The sequence below is a fragment of the Gekko japonicus genome, unplaced genomic scaffold (genome assembly GCF_001447785.1).
Source record: "Gekko japonicus isolate JY-2015 unplaced genomic scaffold, Gekko_japonicus_V1.1 scaffold980, whole genome shotgun sequence".
Classification (NCBI taxonomy): Eukaryota; Metazoa; Chordata; class Lepidosauria; order Squamata; family Gekkonidae; genus Gekko; species Gekko japonicus.
This window is the reverse complement of record NW_015177037.1, coordinates 571,567-588,948: the sequence shown is the minus strand read 5'-3', so window position 1 is coordinate 588,948 and position 17,382 is coordinate 571,567. Positions and strand designations below refer to the sequence as shown.

The 17,382-nt window shown below is 43.6% G+C and overlaps 1 protein-coding gene across 1 annotated transcript in view; it reads right to left on the bottom strand.

The window, feature by feature from the left end:
* Window positions 1-17,382, bottom strand: part of CELSR3 (cadherin EGF LAG seven-pass G-type receptor 3) — a 169,046-nt gene that overhangs the window by 60,479 nt on the left and 91,185 nt on the right. Inside the window, exons 32-35 of the mRNA XM_015427973.1 lie at window positions 14,408-14,517; window positions 13,756-13,923; window positions 12,455-12,655; window positions 7,392-8,480 (exon numbers count right to left, since the gene is read on the bottom strand). Coding sequence (XP_015283459.1) covers window positions 7,392-8,480; window positions 12,455-12,655; window positions 13,756-13,923; window positions 14,408-14,517 — 1,568 coding nt within the window. The remainder of the gene's footprint in view (window positions 1-7,391; window positions 8,481-12,454; window positions 12,656-13,755; window positions 13,924-14,407; window positions 14,518-17,382) is intronic.

Here is a 17,382-nt window from a genome sequence, read left to right as displayed (position 1 = left end):
TACCACAGACATCCATTGAATCACAGAGAGGGTGTAAAATACAAACAGTAGCCAAAGAAAGTCAGATGCCATCTTTCTAGAAATCAATGTAAGAAACAGAAATTTTGGACCCTGGCTTGGCTATAGCAATATACATATACAGACTGAAACAATAGTGTAAACAAGCTGTTTCTTGGAGCCCAATAAGTAACATTCAGGGTTGATGAGCATACAAAGGAATTTTGCATTCACCACATTTGGAATTATCTGCACTTTCACAAGGGTTATTTTAAAAAAATTGTTTTTTGCACAAAATCATGCCATGGCCAGTGCTTGCTTCTCAACTTTGTTCTCTCTTATCTTGATTTATTGTAAACAAATAAATTCTGTTTTCTTGGCCCAGTTGCCCATCTTCTGCCTGTGAGGCACTTGAATCTTTTGCCCTCACCAAGCAACAGAGGTAGATGGCCACCCTTTCTGGGCTTGGCACATAGTGGTTTTACTCCTGTTCAACACTTCATTTGTGGAAGGTGCAGGAAAAGGCAACTCTGAACAAAGGCCAAAGAGCTGCCCCCCCCCCCACCTTTGCTCAGGCCTCAAATGTGAAAGGTGAGAAGGCTTAGCAGAGCCCTTTTCTCCTCAGAGCTACACACTGTGGAATGTATTAGAGAATAATTAAAATCTTTTCTTTTCCGATCGCAACTGGACCAATGGGAAAGACTTCTGGCCTAGCAGTGGAAAGGGGACGCTGCAAGCCAGCTGCCACCCACCTTTGACAACAGGAAAAATATTTCCCAGTGTAAACATTAAGTCATTTTTGTTTAACAATTAAGCTACAGTGTTTTGTGGCAATAAGGCAGTAAATGAAGCATTGTTACTTGCTGTAAGTGATCAAGAGACGCAGATACCAGGGGAACTTGAGCGTGGAGATCTAACACGCAGCACCCCATCACTTCTAAAGTAAATAAAATTCTCTCTCAGCAGTCAGAACTGCTATGCAGGATAGGACTGGAATATACATGGGTGGGCACTTCTTAGAAAGCAACCTCATGTCAACAAATCTCTCTCATCTCGTGAAAGACTGCCTTCTCTTTGACCTGTCAGCTTTTCACATGACCGGAGATTTTAATGGAAGATAATCCTCTCAAACAAGCAATTCTTGATGAGTTTTGAAGTAGTACTGGCCTGTGAAAGACCTTATGGACATCTGAATCTAGGCCAACTGATTAGATGAGGGTATGGAGAGGAGAAGATTTCAAAATCAAATAATTGTCCTTTATGACCAAAGGCCATAGACCAGCTCTGCTAAAAACACAAACAGATGCCTGCTTCAGAGCTTTGCTTCAGAGCTGCCTGGGCTGTAGCACCCCCTTGGAGTGATAGAAATTAATACCTGGGCATTAGGGTGGGAGGAAAAGAAGGGTTGTTTAAAAAAAACAAAACACCACCCGAGACTTAAACCTGTAGGCTGCTTGATGTTGTCATAACACTATGACCTTTAGTTTTAAGTAGCACAAGTGTCAGGAGTATAGTCATTACACTAATTTCTTCTACTTCTTGCAAAAAGGGCAGAGCTAAGGTGGCTTCAATGGCAAATTATCTTTCTTTTTTTAAAACAAAACTTGGGCTGCCGATTGTTTCGATAGGGCATAACGAAATACATGGAAACACATTTGGTTAGAGTTGCCAATCTCCAGGTGGTTGTATAAATATAAAGACACTCCGTGAATGAATTACGAGCATAAGCAGAAAATTTATATTGTATACAATTCACGGAGTGTCTTTATATTTATACAGTCTCCTCCCGTGAGCTCTCCTTTCTGATATACAATCTCCAGGTGGTGGCTGGAGATCCCCCCTGGAATTAAGTCTGAACTCCAGACCACAGAGATCAGCTCCCCTGGAGAAAAATGGTTGCTTTGGAGGGTGGACTCTGTGGGCATTGTACTTTGCTGTGGCCCCTCCCACCCCCCCCAATCTCTAGGAATTTCCCAACCCAGAGCTGGCAACCATATTTTGGAATTGAACAGATTTCTATGTATGTGTGTGAGTGTCTGCACATGTACATATGGAGATCGAAAATATTTAGACTGAAGCAGACAGGAGAGTGCTTTCAATCCAGGACATCAAAAACACTGTTATTAATATACCAATAAAAAATTAATTAAAAAAGAAAGAAACACTGCGAAAAAGCAAGCAGAAGTTAAGCACAGCTTGGTCCTTTTGAAATCAGTGGGACTAAGGTGCTCAGTTAAATGCTTTTAAGTACTATTGATTTTACAAGGGACTCAGCCACAACTAATTTCCATTTCTTTGCTCCCAGAGAGTGGGCAGTGGGTGGATGCACACAAACTGTTCAATGAAAGGAGTGAATGGAGAATCTGCCCCCTTGCTTAACTGGACTATAGACCATAGTCCATATTCCATTGTTTTGTACACACACATCTTGCAGAGGTGCAAGTGTTTGTTTCTTGGAAACTGCTTCTGGTAGAATAACGGCAGGAAGCCCTGGACACTGGTTAAGGAGCTGCTGGTGATAGGGGTAGTATATCAGACATCTCTGGGAAATAAGGATGGGATGCCAGGACGGGACAAGCACCAGACTGACAGTGGCATTTCCTGAATCACCTTTAACAGATGTAGATTACATCACTGGTAAAGTAAAGGTAAAGGTTCCCTTGCTCGAAAGCCAGTCGAGTCCGACTCTAGGGTTGCGGTGCTCATCTCCGTTTCAAAGCCCAAGAGCCAGCGCTGTCTGAAGACGATTCCGTGGTCATGTGGCCAGCGTGACTAAACACCAAGGTGCACGGAAGGCTGTTACCTTTCTACCGAAGTGGTACCTATTTATCTACTTGCAATTTCTTGCTTTCGAACTGCTAGGTTGGCAGGAGCTGGAACTAGAGACGGGAGCTCACTCCGTCATGTGGCACACTCGGGTCTCGAACTGCTGAACTACTGACCTTCCACAGCCGGCAGCCCAGCGTCTTAACCACTTGAGCCACCTGCAGCTCCTAACTTCACTGGTACAAAACCACAAACATGTTAAACAATGCTATACTGATTGGGAGCAGGAGTAGGGTGGGAGGATCCTTTAAAAACAACACTGGATTACATTCTAGCATGTTAGGTTTTTGTGGGTAGACAAAACACAGAGTTCTAAATCTGGAATTTCTTTTCAAACATTTCTGAAGGGGGCAGTCAAAACAGCAAGCTAAGGAGAATTGTTGATTCTCTCATTGCCCTTGAAGTTTTAGTTAGTGGCCTCTCCCCCCCCCCCCCCCCCCCCCCGGGCCATAAACTCTTGAGTCTTTTGCAACACTGAGGTTTTCAGAAGAGGGATACAACCACTGGGGAAGCTTTATCTGTTGAATTTCTACTTATCATGCACCCACTGTGGTGTAGTGGTAAGAGTGTTAGCTTAAGACCTGGAAAACCTCAAGGTATAATTTCCCACTTTGCTACAAATCTCATTGGGTGACCTTGGTCAGTCATTCTAGCTAAGCCTAAACTATCCTCCCAGGCTGTTATGAATATAAAATGGAGAAGGGTGAATGATGTCGCCATCTTGAGCTACTAGAGGAAGTGTAGGTAAAAATGTACTGGATAGATATACCCACTCAAGATAACAGCCCTGCCAAGAAAAAGCTGATAATTCTAGTTGAGACCGTATTGTATTATAGACATTGTACACCCAAATATCCCTACCAGCCTCCACACAAGATAATCAAAATAGCCTAGAATAAAGCATAGTGCTAGCTTCCAGGTCAAGAAGGAGGACAATTAACCCTCCCTCCACCCAAAAAGGAAGGGAAATAGATCTCCCATGAGATGTGCAGTAGAGCCTATAGCCAAGGCTCATCTAAATGCAAGTATATGAAAATATATGGTTGCCCCAGTCCCCAGGTCCTGGAGAGGGTTCCCCCAGTTTTCAGGGCTTCTGTCCACCGCCAGCCAGCTGGCCAGCAGGGGAAACCCTGCTCCCAAACAGCCACATCCCCTTGTGACATCCACAACATGATGACGTCACCTGGAAGTGATGTTGGTGACATCATGGGGGATGCTCTGGTTTGAGGGCAAAACTCTATGGTAAATTTGCCTTTAAACCAGAGCATCACTGCGTGATGTCGCCAGTGCAATGATGTAACTTCTGGGTGGCATCATTGCATCGAGAATGTCACGCAACATCCCTCCTCCAGGAACACCCCTTCCAAATCCCACCGCTGGTGACAAGGTAGGACCTGGCAACCCTATGAAGATAGGAGCTTGTTTTAGCAGAAACCTTCACATCTTAGTACAGCCTAAAGTAACAGAAGCCTTCCTAAAATGCAGTGAATACAGAACTTAAGAGGAGTAGATAGGCATGTGTGTTCATCATAGGGTTGCCAACTTCAGGTTGGAAAATCCCTGGAGATTTGAGGGTAGAGTTTAGGGAGGATGGGGAGGGGCCTCAGCAGGATATAATGCCATAGAGTTCATCCTCCAAAACAGCCATTTTCTGCAAGGGAATTATCTCTGTCATCTGGAGATCAGCTATAATTCTGGGGATTTCCTGGCCCAGCCTGGAGGTTAGCAACCCAAGTTCATCAGAATAGGCAACTAGGCAAGGCCCTAAAATTGCAATAATAAGGTGTGCTCACACAAGGAAACATTCATAGAGCCACAGCAAGTGCTCAGGCCAAATCCAGATTAACGGCTGGCACCAAAATTTGTTTTCCAGCCCCTAACCTGATGCTGGTGTAAACAATGTGGAAAAAGGCAGTTCTGAATTGCTTTGTATCGGGGTTCTGAATTGATTGAAGGCCATCAAATGATTGACTTGTAATTGCATTCTAACCTTTCAGAACTTGTCAATGCAGGCATGGCTTTGGTCTAGGACAGAAAGGGGATCCTGTCAAAGCAAATGAGATTTCAGGTTCTGGGGGTCAGAGTTAGCGGATGGTGTGTGTGTGTACACAGGCATGAAAGAGAAAGAGGGGGGGAGGGAGGGAGGGAGGGGGAGAGAGATCCTGCCCCGACTCCCAGCAAGCTGTCTGCCACATTACTGCCATCATGAGAACATGTGAGAGGCACCCAACAGGACACCACCCAGAGGACTGGCTGAAGAGAACCCTCAAGGGATCGGTCGCCCCGTTCTTCCTCCCCAGGCTCTTCGTGGAGCCCTGCTGGGGTGAAGCCTGCATAGCATCATGCCACAGTTCAGACATATCACTGTCAAGACAAATGAGATCAGCATTACAGCAACAGGAACAGAAGAACCGTAAAAATAACCATAGAAATTTCTCTTCTCTCTGATTACAAAGATACAAAAATGTATAAAAACCCTTCCCTGCCCCTCCCCATTGCAGCCACCCCACCCTTTCACGTTTGCACAGAGTACAGAAATGTTTTGGAAAGGAAGGTCTCCGTTGGTCTGCTTCCAGTATGTAACGGACGGTGTTAGCTCATGGTGTGGTTGCTTCCTCCTCTTCCATTCAGGGTGTCCCTCTGAGCAGGGAGGGTGACCAGTATGGCACAGAGGTACCCGAGACACCTTTCTTCCATAGCCAGGGGTCTGTGCATTTTGCCTGGCTCTCACCCCACGAGTTCTCCACCACTGAGTGCTGGGGGAGGTCGTGGTTGATTCGGGCTTCCGAATCAGCCGCAGTTCTTTCCTTGACGGTGCCTGAAGGATCCCAAACCTCTGCTGGAAGAGTCTGGCCTGGCAGTCATTCCTTCTTCTTCCTTTGCACTCTCAGGAGACAGCCCCTCAGGAATGACCTTCACTTCTTGTTACTCTTCTCAAGAGAGAAATAAAAATAATAGTTAAGAAACTCCCTGTCAGCCTTTCCATTTCCCAGAATCTTTAAAACATAAACTCTGCATGCAGGCTCAGTTGTATATTAGCCAGTTTATGGAAATGTGTCTAAACTTCATGTCATTCTGATTACTGTTTTGGGGTATATGCCCCCACCATCCATATTATTGGTTATTAATTTTTTTTTTGTTTAATGTTAGAGGAACTGTACAGAAATAACTGGGATTGAATGAGAGACTGCAGTCCTATCTTCACTTATTTTGGAATGTGCACTTCCTATTGAAATTCGTGGAACTTCTTGGGAAACATGCATATTATTGGGCTTCAAGAACCATGAAAACAAGCATTGAAGGGATGAAACAGATGCCCATTCCCGAGTATTCCAAAGGCGTTGCTCTCGCATTTCCAGATGCTTTGAGGGTTAGGGACTTTTCAGAGATAGGACTCTCAGGAGGCCAGTTCTGTACCCTGAGATACCACACACACAGAATACAAACTGCCAAGGCAACAGATTTGTGTCTTGACAGCGGGAGAAAAATTAAACGTTATTAAGGGATGATTAAGTGACTTAGACAAGGTTCAATCCATAAAGCAAAATATCCCCCAAGAAAGTGATGTTTCAGGGATCGCATCTCCAAGTATGTCCCAGTTCCTTGTTTACTTTATAGGACTGCATGCTCAAAAGACGGAGCACTCACCAATGCTCCCTCTAAGCTGTGGAGTCTTGTGTGCAAAAATTCTACTTTGAGAGCTACTGGCATTAAAGTTGTGAGTGAGCGATTTGGCTACTGCATAAATTAGTTTTCTCTGGAGCCATCCTTCCTGAGCTAAGCCAAAAATGTGTGAGCTGGAGGCTAAAAAACTGTGAGCTAGCTCACACTAACTCAGCTTAGAGGGAACACTGGCATTCACCCTCTATTTCCTTCCACTCACCAGAATGTATGCTGGTGGAGCCAGTCATTTGAATCCCATACCATACGTCCTATAAGACTGATTGTATTTCCGTTACCTGATGCTGAGCTAAACCACTGTCTTGGGCATAGTCATAACACAGACTTAAACTAGTTTAACAGTCACTCTCCTTTCCCAGGGAACCTTGACAAGTAAAGGTGGGGGTGAGGAATCTGTAACAAAGAATTTCCAGCAACTCACTGACCATAACTGTCGGTATGCCTGCTGTAACTTCCACCTGAGTTTTTGGGGGAGGGGAAGCCATGACATGCGAAACAGGTATAAAAGCGATATGTGTTTGCAGGGTACCCAGGGCCTTAGACCATATTGGGTGGTGGTGAGCATAAACCAACTGCCAACCATATCCAAATGCAGAATGATCTGCGATCTCGGAGAAATCACAGCTTTCCGGAAACGTTTCTTACTTTTGTAACCACCTCCATCTCATGAATGAAAGTGTTCCTGAAACTCAACTTGTTTCTTTTTCATGAAGAGGGTCACATTTTTTAAAACACACACACACACACGTTGTATGTTGATAAAAAGTAAAACAAAATTAAGTTTAAAAACCCCCCACACACACACACAACTCGGGAGGTCACAGCCTGGATTGAGAAACAGGCAGAAAAAGCCACTTACTCTGAGTCTGGTGACAGCTCGGAAATACTGTGAGATGTGGCAGATCGAGGTGGTGAAGGGCACAGCATGGATGGTGTAGAGGACGTCTGTGCCGCAGAAGGTGTGGGTGTGGTCTGTGGGCCTGAGGGGGTACTGGATGATTGCACAGAGGACAAGACAGAGGAGTTAAAAGAAGCCAGAATAGAAGAAAGGATGTCTAATTGCTCTGTGGATGGGTGACGGCTGGGAATTGCTTCAAGATTTTCTCTAGAAGGAAGCCCTCTGGAGAGGAGTTCGAGATTTTCTCTAGAAGGCTGCTGTCTAGAAAGGCCCTCTAGGTCTTCCCGAGAAGCCTGCCTGCCAGGCACTGTGTCCAGATGCTCTCTGGAATTAGATCTTCTGGATAAGACGTCTAGCTGATCTCTTGATATTTGTCTAGCTGACGCTAGTTGGTCCCTTGAAGGCTGCCTTCTAGATAGCAAATCCAGCTGTTCTCGAGAAGTGTCTCGACTTGGCAAAGTGTCCATACGATCTCTTAATGCTTGCCTATTGGGCATGGTGTTCACCCATTCTCTAGAGATCTCTCTTACTGCCCCACCACACTCTAGCCGTTCCCGTGACCCAAACCTACAGGGCAAAGTATTGAGATGGTCTCTAGATCCCTGCCTCCTAGGCAGAGTGTTTCCATGAATTCTTTGATCATGTCCAGTAGCTACTTCACCTAGGTTTTCTCTAGACCCATGCCTACTGGGTATGCTTGCCAGGTGCTCCCTAGACCCATGCTGGCTGAGGATCGTGTCCAGATGCTCCCTTGACCCAGGCCTGTTCAGAATAGTGTCCAGTTGTTCCCGAGACCCATGCCTGCTGGCTTCCAGGCACTCGCCAGAATTATTCCGGCTCAGCTGTTCCCTGGACATCTGCCTTCTCATCAGCATGTCAAGTTGTTCCCGTGAAGAATAACGGCTTGCTGGCTGAGAGAGGCTGCCTGTGCCAGAATAAATCCTGCCATAAGAAGCCGCAGGAACAGCCCTGTGACCCAGGGTGGATGTTTTGTACCAGGAAAGCTCATTGGTCATTCTGCCCACGGATGACAGGCCTTGCAGAGCTGGAGGGTACTGGAGGCGATTCTTCAGGATGCCTATACAACATTTGGGGGGTGGAGAGCAGGAAATAAGAAGAATTAGTCACTCTCCCATTGGATTATTTGCATTTACAAATTGCATTCATTTGCATATCTGTTTGTTTGTAATTCAATGAAATAATATTGCTTCAGGGAAACCTGTAGCTGTTGCATACTGCCAAGCCATGAGGGGTAGCAATAGCAAACCTACAGCCTACTGCCATGTTAGTACCGTCATGGTTAATTTCTAAAAGGAGGTGTGTCAAAGCTCCATGTTGTGAGAATATTTTGAATAAGTTGGCTTCGAAACTTTTATATAGACAACTTTATAGAGTAATCATAGTATTTTATTTCTGTAACTTCCCAAGTAGCAAGCAGCAGTGAACCAAGCTCCCAATATGCTTTGCAAACCCTTTGTCTTAAGAGATACCTTTTCCCTGTCACATACAGAAACCAGCATTTTCATTCACCTGCATTGTTCATGAATCTAAAGAATTTGAAAACATTTAGAAATAAATGATGGGTATGCACCTGCCACTAAGCCAAGGAAGCCAGAATATTTGCAATACTAAAGGTTTGCCTACATGCAGAAACACACACACACACACCACCTCCATTCAGGAGGCAACGTCAGGCTGACTATCTTGTCCCAAGAATGCAAAGGACATCCTGAAACTAAAACATCCGTGTGTTTGTCAAACAGAAAGTGAGGTGTTATCTTGTGTTGTTTTGTGAACATTTTCTGGTAACCTCATTGCCCCTGGAATGTGGAAACATCTCCTATGCCATAATGGCCCACATTATCTAAGCAGTTATGTCAATTGATGTAATTTATTATTTCAATAGCCCTACCAAAACGTATGTGATCAATATTGTATAAAAGAAGGCAAGCAGCTCCATTTCAACACTGACTCTTGGAGATCCAGGGGAAATGTTGTCCCTCTTTGGGTCTCTTTGGGCCAGCCCAGGAGCTTCCATGCATGGGGGGGCTTATCTTTGTTCTGTATATTTAACCACTGAGTATCTCTCTTTAGAAAGTAAGTATTTTGCTTTGTATCTTATTTAAGTTGTGGACGAACGCCCAGCATCTGGCTGGCTGGTCTTCTTGTCTTTTATCCTTGATAACCTTTTAATAAAGGAAGTTTTGTTGTTTAAGTTACCTTGTGTTGCATTCCAGCGAACTGTTAACATTTATATCCTCACCTTGACATGGTTTCTCTACCCATGGATGAAGGCATTCTGCCCATGCTTAGAGACACCTTCTATTTTCCCCCCTCGTATTCCAAGACTGAGATAGGCATTGAAAGCAGTTTCTGCAGCTAAAGTGAGTGAGCCCTTTTTCAAGGGCTAGTCCTTCAGAAGTCGGGTTGCCAGCTCCAGGTTGGGAAATTCCAGGAGGTTTTGGTGGTAGAGCCTGGGGAGGGAAGGGACCTCACTGGGGTACAATGCCCTCCAAAGCAGACATTTTCTCCAGGGGTACTGATCTCTGTAGACTGGAGATTAGTTATAATCCTAGGAGATCTCTAGCCACCACCTGGAGTTTGGCAACCCTATCCAGAAGACTCATTAATGAGTCAGGTCTTCAATCTTTCCAATTAGAAGATTGCAGGCAACAGAGCTTATATTGCTCAGAGCATAGTAGATGAACTGACAACTAGAAAATAACCCATTATTTACATTCTTGTTGACTACAAACTGGGTTGTAAGTCTCTTCTTTTCTCTACAACAGGGGTGTCAAACTCATTTGTTATGAGGGCAGGATCTGACATAAATGAGACCTTGTTGGGTTGGGTCACGTGTGTTATAAAATGTAATGCCAGGTAGCGAAGATATAAACTTTATAAAGGACACAAACACAAAGGGTATTTTTACTTAAAATAAAAACATGCTTAAAACATTAGCACTCTTGCAATATTTTGTTTGTTTAACCGTGTCTGATAACTGACACCTCTTGCTCTGAATTTTTGCATCTAAATGTCTGTGCTGTTGCAATCTTGAGTATGCTGTTCAGGTGTGTATCTGTAAGCCGCAAACCTACGATGATGCAGCAGCAGCAGAACTGGAAGAAGAAGCAGAAGACAGCCAGTTCCACTGTGGGCCTGATAGAAGCCCTCCGGGGGCCTCATCTGGCCCCCGGGCCACATGTTTGACACCCCTGCTCTACAAATTTCTAGGCTCTTAGATGCTAGATAGACCTATGGTCAGTCTCAGAATAAGGCAGACTCATAGAAAGCTATTTACTGATTTAGATATTTATACCCTGCTTCCCCACCACCATGGGGACCCAAAGCTCCTTATAGCATCATTCTCCTCTCCTCCATTTTATCCTCACAAAACCCCTGTGAGGTAGGCTAGGCTAAAAGAGAGTGACTAGCTCAGTGTCATCCAGTGAGCTTCCATGATGATGTGGGGATTTGATCCCATGTCTCCCAGATCCTGGTCTAATAGTCTAACCACTTCACCATACTGTCTGTGTTGCACACACTAGCAGTCATAAATCTGATCCCACTAACTTGCTGCTTATTTACCATGTGAGAATCTGAGAGCGCAAGAAGACGTACATACCCACAATGCAACATCAACAATATCAGGCCATGACAGAGTACCCTTAGGGTGAGATTTGGCCCCAGAGTTTTAGGGTCCCTGCCTGGGGTGGAATGGCTCCCACAGGTTTTGCTGTCCACACCGCAGTTGTAATGGGTTTATTATTTTCCGCTTCCCCCACTGGAGCAGCATGCAGGAACAACCTAGTATTGCGTCTGCTCTGCAGCATCACTGCCCTGCAGTTGCTCTGCCTCACCAGTGGGAGTGCTGTGACTCCAGCCCTGGTTGGAGAGACTCAATGGCAGCAAGGCCATGATAGGTAAGGCTGAAGCCGTTTTAGAAGACTGAAGCCAGATAACCCCTTAGGCAAGCTAATTTCAGTTAAGTACAGCCAAGCTAAATTCAGTTAAGGTGCAAAACAGGATATGATGAAGTGGGTAAGGGGACACAGATGTCCCAGAACATGGCTGATTAAGCCAAAGTGGTTGTTTTTAGGAACAGAGGAGTAGCTAGTTTTGCAAAGCTCAAGAGACATCTGGACATTCTAAATAAAGGTAAAAGAAATATATGCTTGGCAAATGTACTTATATGGACATAAAGGAAATTTAAACTGTGTGACCATAAGATATCTGCGCATGTCTCAGACTTGATTATCACACTGTATAAAAAGTTATTGCTGATGCCTTACTAATGGCTTCCTTGGAGTTTTGCTACCAAGATCCTCTTTATTGTAATAAAGTGATTTCTGCTTCTGGAATCTCACTGGTTGTGTTCTTCATTGGGCATTGGCACACTAGGCAATAGGCCCCATTTGGATAACAGCCTGGTAAACCGATTCTGCCAGCTTCTAGCAACACAGGCACATGTTCCATCCATGTCTGTAGGCCCATGTCTGACTCAGGCACAGAAGCTAACGTGGGCTGCAAAAGGGACACAATAGCTCCCTGAAAGGATAAGGTTTGTTGCTTTATTTGTGTACTAAATGTATTGTGAAAGTATTTAGTTATATCAATCTATATAGGAAAGTACTTCCTTCTTCACACTGCATAATACAATAAAGCTTTATAGTGAAGGAGACTTTGCGCCTCTGGGTTTTTATAAATTTTTTGACATTTGCACAATGTCTGGCACTACTTAACCAAAAAGTGGGTACCATAAAAGCAAACTGAGGAAAGATGCAGCGAAAGATGGAGGAAAGGGAAAATTGGTTATATAGTTAAATAAGGTTGCAAATGCACAGTAATATATTTGTTCTATACAGTCACAAAGCATGGGTGATAGGAAGGGCAATCATATGAATTCCCACAGGGCCCCGAAGCCCCCCAGTAGGAGGGAGTTACCGAGTGAAATATATGGCTGAGTAGGATTTGAGTTCAGGATTCCACCCATCGGAGTCTGATAGACCTTCCACCATACCCCTTCTCCCAGTTCTGTTTTGGTCTCCTCACCTTTCCTCTGTCGTTGGGTCTGGGTGAGGGAGTTCTCATCTCCACTGGTTAAGGCCAGGTCCGGCTGGTTATTGTTGGCAGCATCTTTGTTGACATCAAATCCAAGTTTCCTCTCTGAGCCCCACTTCTGGAGGGAGCAGGGGTGAACTTCACATTCACCCAGTGCTGGCCAATAAGACATCAGGTCATTGCCATCTACATCTAAGGGAAGGAGATTGGACAATGTCAGATACAGGATGAATCAAATTCATTTAACCTACTACTGCAAGGTTTACCATGACATCTGATTACTGTCTACAAACAGTTCACCCTTTTTAATGGGTGGTGTAAAGTTACTGGCAATTCAGTACATTACTGGGCTCTGTTGGTATACTACTCTAGCACATAAAGTGTACTGTAAAGCCAATAGCAAGTGCACATTGCCTGGACCACACCTGTACTGAAGGCAGTATATTGGTTACTAGTTGACCCACCTGGCAGTTTGCAAGGAATCCCAGTACTCCTACATGAGTTGGAAAAGATCATGCACATCTGTAGAAACTAAAAACAGCCATTGACCGATTAAATTAATTTGCATGCCCAGTGATTTTTTCCCTTCTTTGCGATCAAATGGAAAATTCCCAATCAAAAGGAGCTGCCCTATTTATCTAAATTGGCAGCTTAGCAAACATATTTTTTGAAAAAAATCTCTGTTCTTAGTTTTGCAAACCATTTTTGCATGCCATTTTGTACTTGAGATGCTTCTTTTGTTTTTGTAACAGGCTTGAAGGTTTATCCACAGGGTTGTCATAGAGATGCATAGACCACTGTTTGCTCTTGCCTGTCCCAATGCAGGCACCTCCGGTAATCAGCATGTTCTTAGTCCATATTCTTATAGCCAGGGCTTTTTTTGTAGAAAAAGCCCAGCAGGAACTCATTAGCATAATAGGCCACACCCAACAGCAGAAACTCATTAACCTATTAGGCCACACCCCTGACAGCACAGCTCAATAGCATATTAGGCCACACCCCCATGTTACCAGAAGTGTGGTTATCCAGCCACACCCACATTTTGCTTCTTATTCTGTTTACTTTGTTTGTTGTCAAAACCCTTGGGCTTTTTTTGTAGCAGGAACTTCTTTGCATGTTAGGCCACACACCCCTAATGTAGCCAATCCTAATGAGTTTCTGCTGTTGGGTGTGGCCTATTATGCTAATGAGTTCCTGCTGGGCGTGGCCAACTCAGGAGCCAGCCGGAATTCCGTTCCTGTGCGTTCCTGCCCCAAAATAGCCCTGCTTATAGCTGCTCTACTAGTATTTACCTTTGGGTGTGGTGTTGGAAGGGTTGGTGAGAAGCCTCTCGCTGTGTGCTGCCCTTTTGAACTGGCGCTGGAACCTGCCCCGGAGATGCACGTTCTCCTCACTCTCTGACGATGGGATGGAGAGGCTGCGTTCTTCATCGAGAGAGAGGTCACTGTCTGAGTCAGAATCTTGATCTGTGCAAGATAAGCAAAGTTCTAAAGAGGTGAGGAATCGGGGAGAAACTCTTACATTTAGGGATTTGATCGCTCATAGCTCCCAGTATATAATTTCCCTCACATGAACAACCTGTGAGGTAAAAAAAAAACACCTCACAAAACAGAAACAATGGATTAGTTTATACGATCACCTGTTTAAAATATTGAAAGCAGACATCCCTAAACAGGTCACCCATCACAGATGGTTCCAGCCAACCAGCCTAATCCCATCATTTTCTCAGAAAGCCCAGCCGTGTTATTTGGTTTAGGAAGACACTGCTGTATAATGCTGGGTACCACCTCCATTTCTGGAAGAATCTGAGTGTGCTCAGTTGTCAGAATGCTTGTGTTGCACGATTGGCAAGCACTTGGTAACATATAAACATGCAGCAAGATACCCAACAGAATCTAGAAGGCTACTATTTTTTTGAATCTGCAACTTGGCTTTTGACCTTACCTGGCCCTGCATCTCGGTGAAACATAGCTACATCAAGGTCTGTGGGGCCGGCATGATTGAGCAAGTTATGATCCAGGGCTGAGCCTTGATGTGCCATCATGTTCTCTCTGCAACAACAGAGAAATATCAAGTGTGCATCCTTTTCACTGAGAAAGAGACCATATACCAGTGGTGAAGCACACGCTCCCAGCCTTAGTCTCTTGTGTTTTCTGTTGCAGTATCTGAACACCAGAGCTGGAATCTACCCAAGACCCGAGAGAGCTGCTGCCAGTTAGTTAGACAGTGTTAAGTTGAATGGATTGTTGTCTCCCTCAATAGGACATTGCTTGTAGAATCTGTGATGCATATTACTTTTGTATTAAGAAGAAGAGAAGAGAAGAAGAGATTGGATTTATACCCCGCCCTTCACTACCCAAAGGTGTCTCAGAGCGGCTTACAAACTCCTTTCCCTTCCCAATTTCAGTTATAAAAATGAATGTCCTACCACGTTTGATGTTCCTGTTCCAAACAATACCAATACTTAGTAAGACAGATTTGCTGCAAAGGTGGCAACAAGAACTATCAAAGTTTGTTTGGGCAGGCAAGAAACCGAGAATTAAGATGAAAATACTTTGTGATGCCAAGGACAGAGGTGGACTACAGCTACCAAATCTCAGATTATATTATGAAGCGGTTTGTATGACCTGGTTGAAGCAATGGGTGAAATTAGAAAATGATAAGCTATTGGGGTTAGAAGGTCATGATTGTAGATTTGGTTGGCATGCATATTTATGGTATGACAAAACAAAAATGGATAGCTTTTTTAAGCATCATGTGGTAAGAAAAGCATTATTTGTGGTATGGATGAGATATAAAAAATATTTTGGTGATGTAAGGCCACTTTGGATTGTACCAGTGGAAGTGTTAACATCTTACTCAAGACGTAGAGACAAAGATTGGTTGCTGTATAAAGACATAATAAAAAAAGAGGGAACAGAATGGGTAATGAAAAAGCAGAATGAAATTGAATATGAATATGAATGGTTGAAATACATGCAGATCTCTGACCTTTTTAGGTCAGACAAAAGAAATTATGGTTTTAGAGAGGAAAAAAATGAAATGGAAAAGGTATGGGAGAGTGGAGGGGGAAAAGATATCTCTAAAATGTATAAAGTGTTGTTAAAATGGTATACAGAAGATGAGACTGTGAAAGAGCAAATGTTAAAATGGGCAATAAATATGAACAAGGAAATTGACATAGAAACCTGGGAATATTTGTGGAAAAATGCTATTAAGATATCACCCTGTACCAATGTTAGAGAGAATTGTTATAAAATGATGTATAGGTGGTATATGACCCCAAAGAAAATTGCAAATATGAACCAGAATATGTCAAATAAATGTTGGAAATGTAAAAAACATGAGGGCTCATTTTACCATATGTGGTGGACTTGTGAAAAAGCCACACTCTTTTGGACAAAAGTCCACAGAGAAATGCAAAAAATACTTAAGTGCTCTTTCAAGAAAGCGCCTGAAATTCTGCTTTTGGGACTAAAAATGGAAGAAGTTAACTCGACTAAAAGGACTTTATTCTGGTACCTTATTACAACAGCGAGGATGATTTATGCACAATTTTGGAAGACTGAGAAAGTACCAGAAATCGAAGACTGGATACAAAAAGTTCTGTTCATGGCAGAAATGGATAAAATTACAAAGAAGTTGAATAATCAAGAAGACAACGTGTTTTTTCAAGAATGGAATGACTTTAAAATATATCTGGAAAAGAACTGGGATGTAAAACAAAACTTAATATGTTTAGATCAATATTAAGTCAAATGATGTTATCTTGAGGTTGTATGATAACAAATGATGTGTTAATGATATAAAGAAATTTGTAAGAAGGGAGTGAAGCATTGCGGGAAGCCATTGGAGGGAGGAGAGGAAGGGAATGGGGTAAACAATGGACTGAATGATTTAATTTTATATGTTATGTTCCTAAGAAAATAATAAAAATTTGTTTACCAAAAAAAAAAACAAACTCCTTTCCCTTCCCCTCCCCACAACAGACACCCTGTGAGGTAGGCGGGGCTGAGAGAGCTCTGGACAGAAACTGCTGTTTCTCAAGAACAGCTCTGACAGAACTATGGCTTGCCCAAGGTCATCTAGCAGCTGCAAGTGGAGGAGTGGGGAATCAAACCTGCTTCTCCCAGATTAGAGTCTTAGCGACTATACCAAACATAATCAACATCAGTCATACATACAGAGAAATCAATGGTACAGGAATAGAACGCAAAGTAAGTTTACGTGGTGGCCTGGTCCATAGACTCCTACTATGGTAGAGTTACCATTATCTATAGCCTTGGTCTGTTGTTCTGGTATGGTCTGTCCAGTGCATCATATCATAGAGAGTGATATGATGTCCCATAAGGGGACATGCAGGACACTCTTGTGTGTCTACGGGATCAGATTGGTAGGGTTCTGTGGTCTCTTCCAAAATAAATTACTAAAAGAAGTGTAGGTTTTTATATCCCCATTTTTCTCTACCCTAAGGAGTCTCAAAGTGACTTACAATCACCTTTCCTTCCTCTCCCAACAACAGGCACCTTGTGAGGTAGGTGAGGCTGAGAGAGTTCTGAGAGAACTGTGACTGGCCCAAGGTCACTCAACAGGCTTCCTGTAGTGGAGTGGGAATCCCCAGTTCTACAGTTTATAGTCCGCTGCTCTTAACCACTACACCGTGCTGTCTTTTTGTAAGAGAAGCCTCTAATCCACCCACTCCAGTGGCTGTAATCAAGATCATGAGGTCCCAGTGGAACTGTGGATGAGTACCCAGGAGAAACAAAACAGAGGGAACTGCGATGGGTAATAATGGAGGAAATATCAGCAACGACAATCAATGAGCTCCATGCTCACAAGCTGAAGAACCACAGTTAATACCAGGGGGCTCTTGGGTCTCCAGAAGAAGGAATATCCTTCTTTCCCCTACTTTTCCCTAG